Source organism: Salvelinus namaycush, chromosome 4 (genome assembly GCF_016432855.1).
Source record: "Salvelinus namaycush isolate Seneca chromosome 4, SaNama_1.0, whole genome shotgun sequence".
NCBI classification, from domain to species: Eukaryota; Metazoa; Chordata; class Actinopteri; order Salmoniformes; family Salmonidae; genus Salvelinus; species Salvelinus namaycush.
In genome coordinates this window covers 23,251,718-23,270,916 of record NC_052310.1, presented here as the reverse complement: position 1 = coordinate 23,270,916, position 19,199 = coordinate 23,251,718, and the positions used below count along the sequence as shown (strand labels likewise).

General features: G+C 41.7%; 1 protein-coding gene and 1 pseudogene across 1 annotated transcript; both read right to left on the bottom strand.

The window, feature by feature from the left end:
• Window positions 1-383: 383 nt before the first annotated feature.
• On the bottom strand, window positions 384-11,568 carry LOC120045792 (intraflagellar transport protein 56-like). Its single transcript, XM_038990724.1, has 18 exons — window positions 11,533-11,568; window positions 6,235-6,369; window positions 6,001-6,093; window positions 5,774-5,888; window positions 5,608-5,657; window positions 5,342-5,487; window positions 4,881-5,052; window positions 4,646-4,720; window positions 4,437-4,539; window positions 4,273-4,328; window positions 3,754-3,807; window positions 2,472-2,535; window positions 2,260-2,348; window positions 2,064-2,147; window positions 1,877-1,946; window positions 1,674-1,780; window positions 865-998; window positions 384-659 (listed from the first exon to the last, which is right to left on the bottom strand). Exons 1-18 carry the CDS (start codon window positions 11,566-11,568, stop codon window positions 548-550), a joined length of 1,695 nt encoding a protein of 564 aa, XP_038846652.1. The 3' UTR covers window positions 384-547.
• A 1,539-nt stretch (window positions 11,569-13,107) lies between these two features.
• LOC120046345 lies at window positions 13,108-18,056 on the bottom strand (annotated as a pseudogene).
• Between the last annotated feature and the right edge of the window lie 1,143 nt (window positions 18,057-19,199).

Here is a 19,199-nt window from a genome sequence, read left to right as displayed (position 1 = left end):
GCGGAAACAGAAAAGTCAGGGAGCAGTCTTTGACCAATCATAGAGCGAGAACGCCCCTCAAGAACCGCCCACTTTGCATACTAGCGCGAATACGGAGAATTGATTGTTCCCTGACTCTGGCACGCGGGATGTTTAGACGAGGTTCCTTGAACACTTTTATCTGGACTGAACGCACCGAAACACAGGACTACCGTTCATTAGAAAATATGCATTGAAACCAACAAATTCTAATGTTTTATATTTCTGTATATGCATGATAAGGACTGGTCTTTATGTGCTCTAAAACGTTATGTCAAGGCCAGAGATAATAAAAGCACAGATGTGGTATAAGATTTTAATATTTATTCACATAGGCAAATATGTACAGAATAAATGTGCAGAAAAACGACACCAATACAATGTACTAGCAAAATAACAAACAGGAAAGAGATGAATGAATAATGAACAAACTGGCACTTATGGTGAATTTTTGCATTTGACTGTCAGTTTGCCCAAAGGACCCTTTTCTTCATATAGGCTTTGCATTCTTAAGTAAGGAATGATAACATCACAGAGAAACCCTGTTGTCCTTGGCCCATTTCTTCAGAATCCTGATGATGTATTCCACCTGAGGATTCCCAGTGTTCCTCAGCAAGGGCAGCACTTCCCTCAAAGCCTCCCTGTAAAATACACACAATTGAGCACATTATGGTAACATAAAAACTCACATTGTTAGACTTCAGCAATGCAAAATACAGCCCATCATGTCAAAAAAATGTGTTAGGTCACTGAGCTGAGGACAGATTATTTCAACACTATACAAAGTGGTGACATTCATGATCCTATATCAATCCAATAGATTGCTAAGGTAGACATGGTACCTACCTGGGTTCTCTGCTTGCCAAAATTAGCTGAAAGATACCCACACAGGCTCCCCTTTTGCCCTCCCAGTACTCAGGGTTGGGGTCCAATCTCTCCAAGACATCAAATGCCTTTGCTGAGTAGTAGAACTGGCCCATCTGTAGATGAGATGAGAGAAGAGTTACACATGGTGCAAATCAGTGGTGTAAAGTACTTAAGTAGTTTTTTGGGGTATCTGTACTTTACTATTTATATTTTTGACTACTTTTACTTTACTACATTCCTAAAGAAAATTATGTACTTTTTACTCCATACATTTTCTCTGACACCCAAAAGTACTCGTTACATTTTGAATTCATATACTTATCAAGAGAACATCCCTGGTCATGCCTACTGCCTCTGATCTGGTGGACTCAATAAACAAATGCTTCGTTTGTAAATGATGTCTGAATGTTGGAGTGTGCCCCTGGCTATCTGTAAATAAAAAAAATCTAGAAAAAGTGTCCATCTGCTTTTCTTAATATAAGGAATTTGAAATTCTTTATACTTGTCTTTTTTTGATACGCAAGTCTTTTTTAGAAATTACATTTACTTTTAATACTTAAGTATATTTAAAACCAAATACTTCTAGACTTTTACTCAAGTATTTTACTGGGTGACTTTTACTTGAGTCATTTTCTATTAAGGCATCTTTACTTTTACTCAAGTATGACAATTGGGTACTTTTTCCACCACTGGTGCAAGTGCTCTCAGAATGAAATAACTTCTGTCCTGATGGGGAAAATAAACATTTAGGAAGTTGAGTGATTTTGGAATTAATAAAGGAGAGTAACCTTGTAGCAATCGTTTGCAATGAGCTGCAAGAGGCTGAAGGACTCTGCTGAGGTCTCCATCTTCATGTAGAGCTCCCAGGCCAGACGGGCCTTCTGGTTCATAATGTCTAAATAGGACAACAGGGTTCATTGACAACAATAGAACAACCACACAGTGTTATACCAGCAAATGTTTACATCGTTTAATGAAAAGGAGAACATACAGCAGCGTGCCAGCCAGCTCAGGTACACATAGTCACTCTTGTTCTTGTCATTCTGAATCAACAGGAAGATCTGGGAGACAAAGAGAAAGCACACACTTAACAGACAATAAAACACATACATCCGTATCAGTGAAAAAGTTAACAAAATGACATCAAATAATCCCAAAAGTACATGTCAAGGTTTTACCTCCTCTGCCTCCCTGTAGTTGCCAACAGCAGCTTTGGCCTGTGCATAGTTGAAGTTGAAGGCGTCATCGTTGTAGAAGTAACTCTGTGAGCAATGAGAGTTCAGAGTATTTAGAATCCATTGAAGAATGATAATTATAGAACGTCAATATTCTATGTGGACACAAATGTGTGTCATGGTATTACGTTGTGCTTACCTTGACAGAGTTGAGGTAGATGAGCACATCCTCAAACTGCCTGAGCAGAAAGAAACAAGAAGCCATGCACTGTCTGCCAGGGATGGTGTCTAATACACAGGGAAAGGAAATGTTAAAGTAAGCACCAGTGTAAAAACGTATTTACCATTGAATTAGTGCAGTACAAAAATGTAATTCTAGTCAGTATTTTAAATACCTGGAGGAGCACTCACCACATTCGCTAGCTGAGCCACCAACCAGCTGGAAAAACTGCTGAGCAATCTTCAGATGATCTCTCTGTAATGGAAAAATAACATGATAATGTCACACAAACAAAATCAGGCGGGTATCAAGGCAGAACTATAGATATACTGTACATGAATCTATAGTTATATATACACTGAACAAAAATATAAAACGCAACAATTTCAAAGATTTTACTGAGTTACAGTTCATATAAGGAAATCAGTCAATTGCAATAAATACAGATATGCATCTGTGTCACAGGTACCTTCAAAAGAGCTTGGAGCATGGATCAGAAAACCAGTCATTATCTGGTGTGACCACTATTTGCCTCATGCAGCACAACACATCTCGTTCGCATAGAGTTGATCAGGCTGTTGATTGTGGCCTGTGGAATGTTCTCTCACTCATCTTCAATGGCTGTGTGAAGTTTCTGGATATTGGTGGGAACTGGAACACGCTGTCCTACACATTAATTCAGAGCATCCCAAACATGCTCAATGGGTGACATGTCTGGTGACTATGCAGGCCATGGTAGAACTGGGACATTTTCAGCTTCTAGGGATTGTGTACAGATACTTGCGACATGGGGCCGGGCATTATCATGCTGAAACATGAAGTGATGGAGGCTGATGAATTGTACAACAATGGGCCTCAGGATCTCGTCACGTTATCTCTGTGCATTCAAATTACCATCAATAAAATGCAATTGTGTTCGTCGTCCGTAGCTTATGCCTGTCCTTACCATAACCCCACCGCCACCATGGGGCACTCTGTTCACAACGTTGACATCAGCAAACCATTCGCCCACATGACGCCGTACACATGGTCTGCAGTTGTGAGGCCAGTTGGATGTACTGCCGAATTCTCTAAAAACGACGTTGGCGGCGGTTTATGATAGAGAAATAAACATTCAATTCTCTGGCAACAACTCGTGGACATTTCTGCAGTCAGCATGCCAATTTCACGCTCCCTCAAAACTTGAGAAATCTGTGGCATTGTGTTGTGTGACAAAACAGCACATTTTAGAGTGGCCTTTTATTGTCCCCAGCCCAAAGTGCACCTGTGTCATTGAGCATGCTGTTTAAATGAATCAGCTTCTTGATATGCCACACCTGTCAGGTAGATGGATTATCTTGGCAAAGGAGAAATGCTCACTAAGATGTAAACACATTTGTGCACAGAAAGCTCATGAAACAAGGGAACAACACTTTACATGTTGCGCTTATATTTTTGTTCAGTGTAGTAACTAACTGCATCTCTGGTACTCACCGACCCCATCTCCTGTCCGAGTGCAGCATTCACAACCCCCTTCAAGATGTACTCCTGAAAAAAAGGCAGGGAAAGGTTACAGCACATATGCACTTACCATACACCACAATCCATTGAGTTCATGGCTAGGGCTGCACTAACCCTGGCAAAGAGAGGAGGAGGATAGGGAAAGAGGGGGAGATGGCGAGAGAGAGCTGGCTGCACACACACACTTACTGTACGCTGATGTACATTAAGACTAACACTGCCCTGAACCTGAGAAAGAGAGAGAGAGAGAGAGAAAGGGGGAGGTTAATACACAACCGCCTACCACAAATGACTACCCTGCAAACGCAGAACTACACCGCAAACTACACTATCCTTGTAGAAGGAGGAAGAGGAAAAGGGAGAGCAGGGAAGAGAAGGTAAGATTACTGGACCCTAAAATAGCTGAGGGGCAGGAGACGAATGATAGGCGGGATGAAAAAATAAGGGAGGGAGTGAAATCTGGAAATGGTGAATGGAAATAGAGGAATGAACCTGTGGTGTGGTGGGTTCTAAGTCTTTGATGAGCTGGTAGGACTCCTGGACATCATCTGAGAAAAATAAAATTACTATCCATATACTAACAGTAAAAAAAACACACTTAGTTATCAATCAGTTATCGTTACATTGGCTAGTCAGTAATAAAAGTGGCAGCCCACCTTGTCTGAGGTAGTAGATGACCAGATTGAGACGAGCCTCAGTAATGACATCAATCAGTGCAGGCAGCACTTGCAAGGCCCCCTCCCCGCTACGAAACACCACCTGAACACCAGAGAAAGAATCAAAAAGGGTAATTTGCTTGCATGCTGCTACACACGTGAGGTGCAAAACTGCTATGTTCCCTAGGCTGATAAATCTTGACTCTCACCAGGTTGTGTCGGATTAACTCCTTGGCAAACTCAAAGGAGCTGGAGGAGATATCTATCAGGTTTTTCAGCTCAGTCTGAGAGGGAAAATGTGATTTTTGTTGTTTAATACTACAATGTTGTACATTGCGGAGTCACTGACTGAAGCCTTACAAACATTAACAAAGCAACATTCAGACAAACAAGGTTTCAATTTGAGAATTATTTGCTCAGGACTCTCTTGTCAAGTTGCGTTACCTCTGCTGCTTTTCCGTTGTAGAGCCTGAAGTGGTTGCAGGCCTTGAGGTTGAGAGCAATGGTGGAGTCTGGGACGCTCTGCAGGTAAACAGCCAGCACCTCCTGGGACACATCGTAGTAGTCCAGCTTGTAGTAGCACAGAGCCACATACACATTCAGGGCCAGGAAGTCTCTGCAGCAGACACAGTATGAACAGCGCATGAGCTCCACCGACTCACAGTAGGTACAATGAATCGCTCTTTCCCACCCTCTCACCTGCATAAGCAGTCACTATCCTCCTCTCCAGTCTCCGTTATCTTCTCTCTGTCTCAACACAGGGAAACTATCACTCTCCCTCCCTCCACTCCCTCTCTAACTCCCCCTCTCATAGTCTGTGCCGCTACTCCCATATGTGTCAGGATTACATTTGGAGTGTTGCCCGGTGTCTCTGTCACTCTGTGGTGCATTCTGTTGCCTGTCACCTGTTCTGCAGCAGGATGCGTTTGTAGATGTCGATGGCCTCCTGGTAGTGGGAGCGCATGTAGTGGATGGAGGCCAGGCTGAGCTGGTCCTCTGTCACATCCTCCAACTCCTGGTGGAAACCCATCAGCTGCTTCTCATCATTGAACTGGGAGAGAAAAAAAGAAATAGACCAGAAATAAAGGTATAATAGAATTAATTATGTTATTTAAGTTGTTTGGTACCATAGCACTGAATGAATGAGTGAGAGATAAGGGTGAAAGCTGACCTTGTGAGCCAAATGGAACAGTAGTCGATTCTGCAGCTGGCATTTAGGGGCTGAAAGAGGTAGAGGAAGCACATAAGGTCAGGGAGAAAAGGTCTTTAATTTTCCATATCACCTTTTGTAATAAAGCAACAAAATGTGAGAATGGGGAACACGGTGGATGAGGTACCCTTGCGTGAAGCCTCCTCTGCTTCTTTGTAAAGCCCCAGGAAGAAGAGAGTACAGGCCAGGTAGACCCACACATCCGGGCGGCAGTCTGGTTTGTCTGTCAGGGCCTTGTATTCCTGAGGAAGGAATAGACACATAGGTATTAGTTCATGTCTCACAAATCAAAAACAGGAAAATACTTTCACACATCCAAACCAATGTTACTGAATTCAATAAAGGTTTTCAAACCTCCATGGCTCTCTTGTAGTCACCAAGGTGGAAAGCACAGTAGGCCAACCACAGGTCTGCATCCTCCCCTCGCTCGCCAACATTGCGCTGAAACTGAGCAAATTGAACCATATTGATAGGATGAGCATCATATTTCGCAGACAGTAATGTAAGCACTGCATTGTTCAAAGATATAACAGCTCTATAAACCTATATGTCACACTTCAGAAGGCATGCAGCCAGAATGGCATTTACCTCCAACAACGTAATGGCCCCCAGATAGTCTCTTTGAATTAGGAAGTCCTCCACAAGCGGTGACTTTTTTTCTTTTATCTTCTTATTTACTGGGATCTCCCCACCAACAGCTGCTGGCTTTAATCTGGACAGAATCTGAGAGAATGAATATGAAAATTATATAGAACTCCACAGCCGATGCTGTCCACAACAGAGCCAGCCATAATTACTAAGGGCCCATCCAACTAGTTACTTGTCTCAAACCTGTGGCTGGGCTGCAACCTGGTCTCAAAGCATTTCGTATTATTCTCTATGTAAATCAAAGACACTCCATTTAGATATATATGTTACGTATGAAATGGACAACCTCAAATTAATACATCACCCATTTCGTATGATATGTTACGAATTTGCTAAACATACACTATGTAACCATACAACCGAAGTAACCATCTGTCTTGTAACCATACCAAACATGACATACTAATTTCAGTATCCCGGATTTAAGTGTACTGTTACATATGTTACGGTCTAGTCTATGAGACCAGGCTGGCGTGCTAGGTAACGTTAGATTTCTGCAACAACAAAAAATATATAATAATCATCCAGCACGGAAATGTTTACAGACTTCTTCGTGTGGTAGCTAACCTAACGTTAATGCTAAATTGCATAGACTACTAAACAAAGGTTCAATAGCTAGCTAGCTAACAGTACATTAATGTTAGCGAACGTTACGTTAGCGTAGCTGCATTCAGTAAAGCAAACACTTACCATGGCCAATGGAGTTAGTCGTCACGAAAGCACAGTAACAGCGCTCAGATAATCAGACAAGATACATGTTTTTCTAATCAAGAAATATATGCTAACCAGCTAGTGTAACAGATAGCTGTTGACAAGCATGGGAGCTCTTGTCGCCAAGCAACGTCCCCACCAGTCTTTGCCCCTCCCTAGCCTACTGGTTTATCACTGTGTTTAAAGGTGGAGTTGTAGAAAGTGAATTATAGACGCATGGCGAGTATGCCAAAAAACATGAAGGTTTTATACTGCTAACACTATTACACACGCTTGTCTTATAAATGGACATAAAGTCTCACATCCATTCATCATCACAGCAGATGAGGAATAGCAGATTTCTCAGTGGTTGAAAATTGTACCACTTATCCCAATATGATGTAACAGGGTGATTCTGCAGCTAACGGGCACTATGTCCTCGGGGTAATTTTGGAGGATTTTATTAATACATGTGTTTAAAAAATCTGGGGTGATTGTAGTGTGAACTTAACATATAAAGAATAAAAACATCCATAGTTTTGAGCTTCTACTATGTTTTTCTATGAGAAAACATGAATAATTACACATTATAAACTGGGTGGGTCAAGCCCTGAATGCTGATTGGCTGACAGCAGTGGTATATAAGACCCTATACCACATGTATGACAAAACCTTCATTTTTACTGCTCTAATTACGTTGGTAATCAGTTTATAATAGCAATAAGGTACCTTGGGGGGTTGTGGTATATGGCCAATATACCACGGCTAAGGGCTGTGTCCAGGCAATCCATGATGCGTAGTCCTAAGAACAGCCCTTAGCCGTGGTATATTGGCCATATACCACATCCCCCATGCCTTATTGCTTAATTATATAATGTTTCTAGTAGAGAGAGTCAATTAAATAAAATCTTTATCAATATTTATTGTGAGTATGCCCTTTATATTTTCACAAAATCAGTGGTGTAAAGTACTTAAGTAGTACTTGAAAGTATTTTTACTTAAGTAATTTTTGGGGGATATCTGTACTTTACTATTTATATTTTTGACAACTTTTAATTTTACTTCACTACATCACTAAAGAAAACAATGTACTTTTTACTCCATACATTTTCCCTGATACCCAAAAGTACTCGTTACATTTCGAATGCTTAGCAGGACATGAAAATAGTCCAATTCACACATTTGTCAAGAGAACATCCCTGGTCATCCCTACTGCCTCGGATCTGGCACTCTAACACAAATGCTTCGTTGTTAAATTATGTCTTAGTGTTGGAGTTGTACTTCTTACTTTTACTTGAGTCATTTTACTTTGAGTCATTTAAAAAAAACGTTTACTCAAGTATAATAATTGGGTACTTTTTTCACCACTGCACAAAATACACCTGTCCTTTGGTAGTGGTGTCATTTCTGCCACTGAGGGCAAAATTCCTCATAAATAAAGTTTGGTCAAGAGAATGTTAATTTAGTTACCATGGAAACATATTGGAACACTGAAGTATATGGCTGCAGTGGACAGTTGTTCCAGGTGTGCTGTCCAGAAGTTGAAGAAAACTCAAGGTAAATATTGCTGGTGTAGAGAATATTTTTTATTATCAGTCATTTCCGAACAGGCCATAATTTCTTTAATTTGTGGTAGAATTGAAATTTTTTACATTTATTTTGTGTAAACTATATGCTAACTCTAACACTAGCCAAAGCATGCTAAGCAGTATGTCATTTTTCTCCAAACACTGTAGAAGTGTCATTTCCATCCCAGTCATTTCCATCACAAACTTACAATAGCTCGCGAAAGTGTCCACCCACCTTGGCATTTTCCCTATTTTGTTGCCTTACAACCTGAATTAAAAATAATTTGGGGGGGGGGGGGGGGGGGGGGGGGGTTGTATCATTTGATTTACACAACATGCCTACCACTTTGAAGATGCAAAATATTTTTTGTGGAACAAACAAGAAATAAGACGTAAAAACAGAACTTGAGCATGCATCACTATTCACCCTCCCCCAAAGTCAATACTTTGTAGAGCCACCTTTTGCAGCAATTACAGCTGCAAGTCGCTTGGGGTATGTCTCAATAAGCTTGGCACATCTAGCCACTGGGATTTTTGCCCATTCTTCAAGGCAAAACTGGTCCAGCTCCATCAAGTTGGATGGGTTCCGCTGGTATACAGCTATCTTTAAGTCATACCACAGATTCTCAATTGGATTGAGGTCTGGGCTTCGACTAGGCCATTCCAAGACATTTAAATGTTTCACCTTAAACCACTTGAGTGTTGCTTTAGCAGTATGCTTAGGGTCATTGTTCTGCTGGAAGGTGAACCTCACACAGGTTTCCCTCAAGAATTTCTCTGTATTTAGCACCATCCATCATTCCTTCAATTCTGACCAGTTTCCCAGTCCCTGCCGATGAAAAACATCCCCACAGCATGGTGTTCTCGGAGGGATGAGAGGTGTTGGGTTTGCGCCAGACATAGCTTTTCCTTGAATGCCAAAAAGCTCAATTTTAGTATCTTCCATATGTTTGAATCATATGAATCAGATTTAGCTAGGTAACATAGATAGATATGTTATTTCATCATATGCTTGTGAGATACTTGTCATTAGAATGGTGCCCTTTGGACTATAGGGTTGGAAGTGCATTTTCCCTTCTGAGATAGGGAAAATCACTTGGGGCCCAGAGAGGGGAGAGGTCAGGCTTGTCTTCATATGTCAATGTATCTGTTAAACCATGTGGTGCTATATAGAATATCAGAAGGGGAGGACAGAATGGAACATTGTTTTCTTATGGGAATGTGTATGTAACTATTCCTAAACCATGTGAAGGGATGGCGTTATTAATGGGGAACCAGTTAGTTATCAAATATATGTCTGTACGCCAGTCACTCCCTACTTTTCTCATGGGGGGAAGAAGTAAGGCAGTGTTTGGAACCATTGTATGTCCCCTCTGAGGTTGTCCTTATCTTGATCTGGTATATGACCTAAGAGGCTCACTGTCTTCAGTGAGGTTGTCCAGGTTTGGGAGTATCTAGGATTGACAATTGATATATGCCATTGGATGAGGTAATGTTTTGGTAGACAGTGAAGTACCAAGAATGAGATAGAAACCTTGTCTTAGGAGACCAAACTGAACGATGATTTATAGCTGATGCTGTCTAGCTATGGGATACTCCTCTTTCGGGTAAAGGATTCTTTGTAAGTTGAGAGGGGTGTATCTTGGCTATAAATGAAACTAAGAATTGTTTTGTAAGGACTCAAAGAATTCATTTATAGACACCGAATTGATCTGAGTCAAAAAAGGGCTTTGGTGAAGCTTATATATTATTAAAGATAGAATTTATAAAATAACTCTGACTTGTGTGGTTGGCTCTCTCTCTTTGAGTAATACAGGAACTTAGCACGACAGGGGGTTTCCCACGTGCCTTTTGGCGAACACCAAACATGTTTGCTTTTTTTCTTTTCTTAAGCAATGTCTTTTTTCTGCCCACTCGTCCGTAAATCCCAGCTCTGTGGAGTGTATGGCTTAAAGTTGTCCTATGGCTAGATACTCTAATCTCCTCTGTGCAGCTCCTTCAGGGTTATCTTTAGTCTCTTTGTTGCCTCTAATACCCTCCTTGCGTGGTCCGTGAGTTTTGGTGGTCTCTTGGCAGGTTTGTTGTGGTGCCATATTCTTTCCATTTTTTTTTTTTAATTAATGGTGCTCCATGGGATGTATAAAGTTCTGGATATTTTTTTATAACCCAACCCTGACCTGTACTTCTGTTTAGAGAGCTCCTTGGTCTTCATGGTGCCACTTGCTTAGTGGTTTTGCAGACTCTGGGGCCTTTCAGAACAGGTGTATATATATTGATATCATGTGACACTTAAGTACACTTGTGTGCAATCTAACTAATTGTGACTTCTGAGGGTAATATGTTGCACCATATCTTATTTAGGGGCTTCATAGCAAAGGGGGTGATTACATATGCACGCAGTACTTTTCCATTTGTAATTCTTTGTTTGAAAAAAAGTAACTCATTTCACAAATTTGGACTATTTGGTGTATGTCCATTACATGAAATCCAAATAAAAATCTATTTAAATTACAGGTTATAATGTAACCATATAGGCACGCTAAGGGGGATGAATACTTTGCAAGGCACTAACTGTGGTTGAAATGACTGAAAGTCTTGGAATTGACAAACATGTTAGTTTTATTTATTTTTTTACTTTAGGCTTTTTTAATCATGTTTCAAATTCATTTAATCTAGAAATTGCTCCAAGGTGTGCAAAAGTTGAGAACTTGTATTCCTTTGTTTTTAGAAGATGCCACATGAAACAGACAGCCATAGAAACAAAATAAGATCCTACACAACCAGGAACATCTGCAAAAATAGTGAAAGACGCTGAAAGGGAAATCTGAGCTTACATAACGAGCAAAGCGGCAAGAGAAAGCGATGGAAATGCAACCAACAGAACAGACGTTCAAGACAAGTTGCAATGGAAACCTACCCATCAGGCCTTAGTCACCAGATGACTTGCAGCCAGAGGGCAGCATACATGCCCCTAACTTACCTGCCCCTGACGCACATCCTGAAACCCCTTCCTCATCGTCTGAAACAGGAATGAGAAGTAAAATACTTGCTGGAAGGACAAAGTTTGGAAGAGGTCACTCAAATGCAGATCTTTGAATGACAAATGTCATACTTGATAAAGCTTTACTGAAAGCTGAGAAATACAAAAAAAAGATATGATAAACTGATAAAGAAAATGGAGAGACAAGAAGCCCAAATATGGGAACTCTGAAGAACTTGAAGGTTTGTTTCAAAATGCCATTATTGCAGAGTTAAAGCAATAGTATCAAAACATGCGCAGTGCCAAGGACAAAGTGGCTTCAAAATTTCTCAGAGGCAACATCCTGAAAAAGTATGGCCTGGTCAAGGCTGCAAACAGAGAATTTGGATTTTCAGCAAAAGCAATGAGGGCAAATTAACAGGCCAACAAGTCTTCAATACTCCAGGAAAAAAGCAATGTAACAGAATTAGAACAGCTACAGAAGAGATAATCACTAGATTCTATGAACGGGATAACAGTAGAGCAACATGGAAAGAGGAATGAAAAACCAGCAGAAGCACTTCTTGAATGGCACAATTCAGAACCTTAATCATTTTAAGAAGGAATATTCAGAGATTAAAATGTCCTATGAACTCTGCAAAATACTTCCTTTTGGATTGTCAAGCCAACAGTCCATGATAGGGACACGTCTCTGCTAAACCCACACCAACCTCCAGTCCATGGTGGAAAAACAATAAAGTGATCAGCTGCAGCTTGAGTCTTTGTGCTGTGAGAACCTGAAGAGTGCATGTACAGAGTGCTCCCTTTGCCAACCAAGAGCTTAAAACATATGCATTTGATGCTGGTGAGAAGACATCACCGGTGGTTTGTGGAAAATCAAAGCTGGAGAGAAAAAAAGACAGATGGAAACATGGAGGTCCCTGTACATTTGACAGTAAAATAAAAGGTGGTACACTAGACTACTGGAGAAGTTGGGGGTAACACGTATACAACATTTGACACCAATACTCCAGAGAATTTGAAGACAAAATTGCAGAAAGAGATCGTGCATATTGACTGCGGAGAACTAGCTGTGTAAATTCAATGAAATCCAGGCAATTCACTTCGGTGATTCAGCGTCACCCTCCGCAATCTGGGCCTATCTCTAAAAAACACTGACCTACTTCCTTGAGCACAGACCATTTTTTTTTTTTTTTTTATAAATACATCATCTCCACCTCACCCATATGATGTACATGAGTATGACTTGTTTTAGATCGGGAAATCAAAGTTCAAATGTTTGGCGGAAACATCTTATTTTTCATTAATGTTTTCAGCTATCATAAGGTCAAGTTTATACATTCAGGCATCATGTTGAGTTATGAGAACCTTAAAAACCACTTGATACATACAAGTTAATGTACAAATGTATAAGTAGTGTTAAATTGTATTATTTAATTTGCAACTAAAATTGATGTCTAATGACACGATGGAAATTACTTTTGTCTATAGGTGTCTGAGAAAAAAATTAATTCCTGAATAGTACAATCACAGCTATTATGAGATATTATTTCTAGACAAATCATAGACAACTGGTAAAATGGTGTTTAAGTTTTAATTTCTGAAAGCTTGCAGGGCAGAATCACCCAACAGTGTAATTAAAGAGCTTTACCCCTTTTGTCAGCATTAAGAGGGCTCAACATAAGGCAACAGTGTAATTAAATGTTAGTAAGTTCTTTCAATGTGAAATGTAAGCATAACAGTTGTGTTAATATTCATGTAGTATTGCTGTTAAGGTCACTTGCCTACTACACTGTAGTGTTTAAATTGTCAGGGGTCAGTTTGTACAACAAAAAAGCTACTTATTGTACTGTCAAACATCAGGCCACTATTAGGACCAAGCAGCAGTCTCCCCACCCCATTCAGAGGCCTGGGCAGTAGGGGCAGGTGACCAATCCTCAGTGGCTGGCTGGGCACTCCAGTCCTCTGTAAGAGAGAAAACATTGAAGAGGTGCAAATACATGACCAACAATCATAAATTTCAGTTTATTTGAGTAGGTTAAACAACCAACCCGACTGATGACAGTTATGGTACATCAATTAGAGGGAGGCCGATGTTACGCTCACAACACTCACCAGTGAACCCCTCAGCAGCTGGCTTGGCAGGAGCAGCAGCTGAAAGACAAGCGGAAACTCAATTAGGATTACACCTAAACATGAGACCTTTCAGACAAACACATTTGATAGGTCCTGAAGTACCAAGAGTCATTTACATCCAACTCAAAATTATCTGTAGAAAATGCTGCCAATTGCATCAGTCAAGAAACTAAAACCAAGTCTCAGCATAGTGGAACCAGAAACCACATCTTCACTTTCCTTACCCGCAGACAACTGCTGGAAGGGCACAGCCATTCCCTCAGACCAGTCAGCCAACTCAGGCTGGGTGAACTCAGCTGCTGGAGCAATACACTCTCCCCGGAACTCCTACTTTCCAACAGCTTTCTCAGCCTGTTCCTCCTTCTCAATCTGCCAGGGAAAACAATGAGCGGCAGGCTAAGTAGGCGAACAGAACATTCAAGATCCATTACTGTTGAGAAGGTAAACATGCCCTACCAGTAAATTTGGTATATAATGGTTTAAGTATGTGTCTAAAAGGCCTGCTTCTTACCTCAGGAGATCAGGCATGACCTCCCAGGGGTGCTCCCTGGAGATGGTGCCCCTCATCCTCAGCACCTCCCTGGACAGCATCCACCACATCAGACCCACATAGTGGTGACCCTGGAGCACAGATCAAACCATGACCAACTACACCAATGAGACAAGAACATTTGTCTTTTACAGAAACATGTAGCAAGGCCTATACCCAAGTCCCCCTCCCTCTTACACATGGCTGGAGCAAGGGGAGAAAAGAGGCACTGCGTTTCTGTAGCACACATCCTACACCCAGCACCGCACTGACAGGACTGTGCCGGGCTCTAACGGTGTGCAAGACAAACAACCAGGAAACGCACGTAGGTGTTAAGTGTATGAGGGCAAAGCAGTCTAACCTTGTTGTTGCAGGGGATGGCGATGTCGACATGTCTGAGTGGGGAGTCAGTTGCACAGGGCAATGGTGGGGATGTTGACTTAAGAGGCTTCAGTCAGGGGCTGGTGGTCGGCACGAGGGTCCGTTACGATTAGGAGGCGGGGCCCCCGGGGGTGAAACGACCGTGGAAGATGGTGGCACCAGTGGCCGAGGCAAACTTCAGCACAGCTCTCTACAAAAATGTATATGAAAGGCTATTAGCGACCTAGCTGCAGACAGCATGTGTAAAACCCATCACTGCCCTTGGAATCTAAAGGCAAGTGGCACTAGACTGCATGCAGAATTGATGTGGCTCAGGTGACTATCAAACGAAAATCATTGTGCAGAAGCCCTACCGATGTTGCAACCAGTCAGGATGCTCTCGATGTAACACTGCCTGGTACAGCAACTGCTCGGCCTCCGACCGCAAGGCACTACAGAGGGTAGTGCGTAAGGCCCAGTACATCATTGGGGCCAAGCTTCCTGCCATCCAGGATCTCTATACCAGGTGGTGTCAGAGGAAGACCCTAAAACTTGTCAAAAGACTCCACCCACCCCAGTCAGACTGCTCTCTACTGCATGACAAGCGGTACCGGAGCGCCAAGTCTAGGATAAAAGGGCTTCTCAATAGCTTTATACCCCCAAGCCATAAGACTCCTGAACAGGTGATCAAATGGCTACCCAGACTACTTGCAACCCAACCCCCCACCACCCCCTCTTTTACACTGTTGCTACTCTGTTTATCATATATGCAGTCACTTTAACCATAACTACATACTACCTCAATTACCCAGACTAAACGGTGCCCCTGCACATTGGGTACCCGGACTATCTGCATTATGTCCCGCCACCCACCAACCGTCTTTTACATGACTGTTTATCGTAAACTCATCAAAAAATAAACAAACATCAATTTTTCAGGATCCTGTCTTTCAAAGATAATTCATAAAAATCCAAATAACTTCACACTTCTTCATTGTAAAGGTTTTAAAGCCAGTTTCCCATGCTTGTTCAATGAACCATAAACAATTATGAACATGCACCTGTGGAACAGTCATTAAGACACTAACAGCTTACAGACAGTAGACAATTAAGGTCAGTTATGAAAACTAGGACACTAGAGGCCTTTCTACTGACTCTGAAAAACTCCAAAAGAAAGATGCCCAGGGTCCCTGCTCATCTGCGTGAACATGCTTCAAGGAGGCATGAGGACTGCAGATGTGACCAGGGAAATAAATTGCAATGTCCGTACTGTGAGACACCTAAGACAGCACGGACAGCTGATTGTCCTCGCATTGGCAGAGCAAGTGTAACAAAACCAGCAGTCTCGTCTCACCAGGGGTGATGGTCGAATTCCCATTTATCGTCGAAGGATTGTGTTACACTGAGGCCTGTACTCTGGAGCGGGATCGATTGAGGTGGAGGGTCCGTCATGGTCTGGGGCTGTGCGTTACAGGGAAGATATCCTCCTCCCTCATGTGGTACCCTTCCTACAGGCTCATCCTGACATGACCCTCCAGCATGACAATGCCACCAGCCATACTGCTCGTTCTGTGCGTGATTTCCTGCAAGACAGGAATGTCAGTGTTCTGCCATGGCCAGCGAAGAGCCCGGATCTCAATCCCATTGAGCACGTCTGGAACCTGTTGGATCGGAGGTTGAGGGCTCAGAAATGTCCAAACTTGCAGGTACCTTGGTGAAGACTGGGGTAACATCTCACAGCAAGAACTGGCAAATCTGGTGCAGTCCATGAGATGCACTGCAGTACTTAATGCAACTGGTGGCCACACCAGATACTGACTGTTACTTTTGATCCCCCCTTGTGCAGGGACACATTATTCCATTTCTGGTAGTCACATGTCTGTGGAACTTATTCAGTTTATGTCTGAGTTGTTGAATCTTGTTATGTTCATACAAATATTTACACGTTAAGTTTGCTGAAAATAAACAGGTGACAGAGAAGACATTTCTTTTTTTGCTGAGTTTATATGTATAGTCACTTTAACCATACCTACATACTACCTCTATTACCCCGACTAACCTTTGTCTGTATATAGCCTCGCTACTGTTATTATTCACTGTTGTTTTTTTATTTCCTTAACTTACCCATTGTTCACCTATTTTTTTTACTCAAATTACACTGTTGGTTAGGGCCTCTAAGTAAGCATTTCACTGTAAGGTCTACACCGGTTGTATTCGGTGCACATGACAAACTTGTTTGATTTTTTTAACAAAAACCGGGCCCAATCCCTCTAGCAAACTTTTGACACCTGCACACCTACATCAGTGCAAGGCTTTGTGTGCACGCATGCAGCCACATCTATACAGAAACATGTTTAATTGATGGGTAAACACACATGGCAAGTATACAGTTACTCATTATTCACCGTGTCCACTACACTGCCAGTTGGAGCTGTACCTGTCCAGTGTTCCTGGAGGAGATGACACAGACGTCAGCTGGGTTCTCGATGGCAACAATGGCACGGGCTGCCAGCAGTAGCTTCTCCCAGGTCTTCCTCAGGTTGATGATGTACACACCTGAGGACAAGGGGCAGTCAGTACACCCAGATCTGTGTCCAGTTTACCCTGCCCAAATGTGCTCCATCTAGTGAGAGAAACAATCAGTGGTCAACTCTAGTTCTGTGAGCTGAAGGGGACAGAAGCATTTGTTGTTACAGCCCAGCATTGAAACAGACATCCATTTCAACTATTCATCAAGACCTTGAATATCAATCAAATGTATTTATAAAGCCCTTTATACATCAGGCAATGTCACAAAGTGCTATACAGAAACCCAGAACAAAACTCAAATCAGGCATACTTATGCCAGAACAGCAGCCTGCATAAACAGTATCCCTCCACAACCTGGGTGGGTTGACTACTGGCTTATACCACTACAAGTAGTTTTGTTCCACTGAGTGTTTTGGGCATTAAGGACTGCCAAACACTCACCATCACGCTTCCTCTTGTAGGTGTAGTGTTCCATCTGAAAGTCCATGTTAGTTCCTCCCAGATGGGTTCCTGCAGCCAGGAACTTCAGCACATCCTCCTCCTTCATTTGAAGGACATCTTGACAACTTTCCCTGCCTTGAGTACGAAAAAAAATCAAAAGTTCATATATATATTTTTTTTAAGTATTCAACAATTATTCCAGGCCCAGACATTGTAGTTGATAGGGCCATTTACGCGTATTGCCTAGAATTAAATGGCCTGGCTAGTGTACTTGGCAGGACACCGTGCGTTAAACAGCATGTCAGGCACGTGTCTACTCGACATGTTAGTGTTAACTTTCAAGTCACATAAAGCATTCAAATTCAAACATCTAAATAGACTAATGTGAAACATTCTGCACATAGTCACTGATTACTTCGTCTATTTAAGTGACGTTTGACATTAAAAAGCATGAAATGTAACTTACACCGCACCACGAAACAACGCGAAACCTGTAACACGACCAAAGAGGAAGACGAGAGGAAATTACGCCAAATATATACTCACGTTTCAAAGCACATGATTGGTTGTTTCGCTGACTGGAACTACAACTGTCTACTTGGATATTTCATTCCCTAGATGGCGCAAACACTCCAGCGCACTAGCAGCACAGAGTAGCAGCGTATGGGTTGGGTGAAACCGGTAACTAGAGGTCGGACGAGGAGCCCATATTAAGACAATGCGATGGAAAGACCATATTAAGACAATGGGGAGACGTTGACTTCCAGGTTAGAGTGGCCTGTGTTGCAACTTTATTTGCTAGAGATACGGAGTTCCAGGTGAAGGTATCACAATATGTACATAGTGATTTTGCAATATGTTTTAAAATGCATTTTTGTTCATAAGAGAAGATAAATTGCAAAAATGCCAACTTGTCTCAGATACAAAGATAGAATGGGTGCTAGACAAGATGGCTTGGACCTCTTGGGTTGGGTGCTGGAAAAAATCATTGCAATGTTTTGACCAATGTCAAGGTCGTGGGGTAATTACAGGTGGAGGGTATGACATGTTATTGCAGGAAGTGGGGTTATGTGACTGAGTGAATAAAAATAACAAACTTTTATGACTTATTGAATAGGCCACTTAAAAAATAGATAATTAAGTTAATATGTAGACTGGGGTGTTCTCAAAGTCCTTTCAGTGGCTCAATCTTAATATATTTGCGGTGCATCTATTTATTTTATTTAACCTTTATATAACCAGGAAAAGCCCACTGAGACCCAGAGTCTCTTTTTCAATGAAAACCTGGCCAAGAAGGCAGCAACAATCAATACATTACATAATTAAAACATACAACAATACAATATCAAATCAAATCAAATGTATTTATATAGCCCTTCTTACATCAGCTGATATCTCAAAGTGCTGTACAGAAACCCAGCCTAAAACCCCAAACAGCAAGCAATGCAGGTGTAGAAGCACGGTGGCTAGGAAAAACTCCCTAGAAAGGCCAAAACCTAGGAAGAAACCTAGAGAGGAACCAGGCTATGAGGGGTGGCCAGTCCTCTTCTGGCTGTGCCGGGTGGAGATTATAACAGAACATGGCCAGATGTTCAAATGTTCATAAATGACCAGCATGGTCAAATAATAATAATAATCACAGTAGTGATCCAGTCTAAAAAAAAGCATTTAC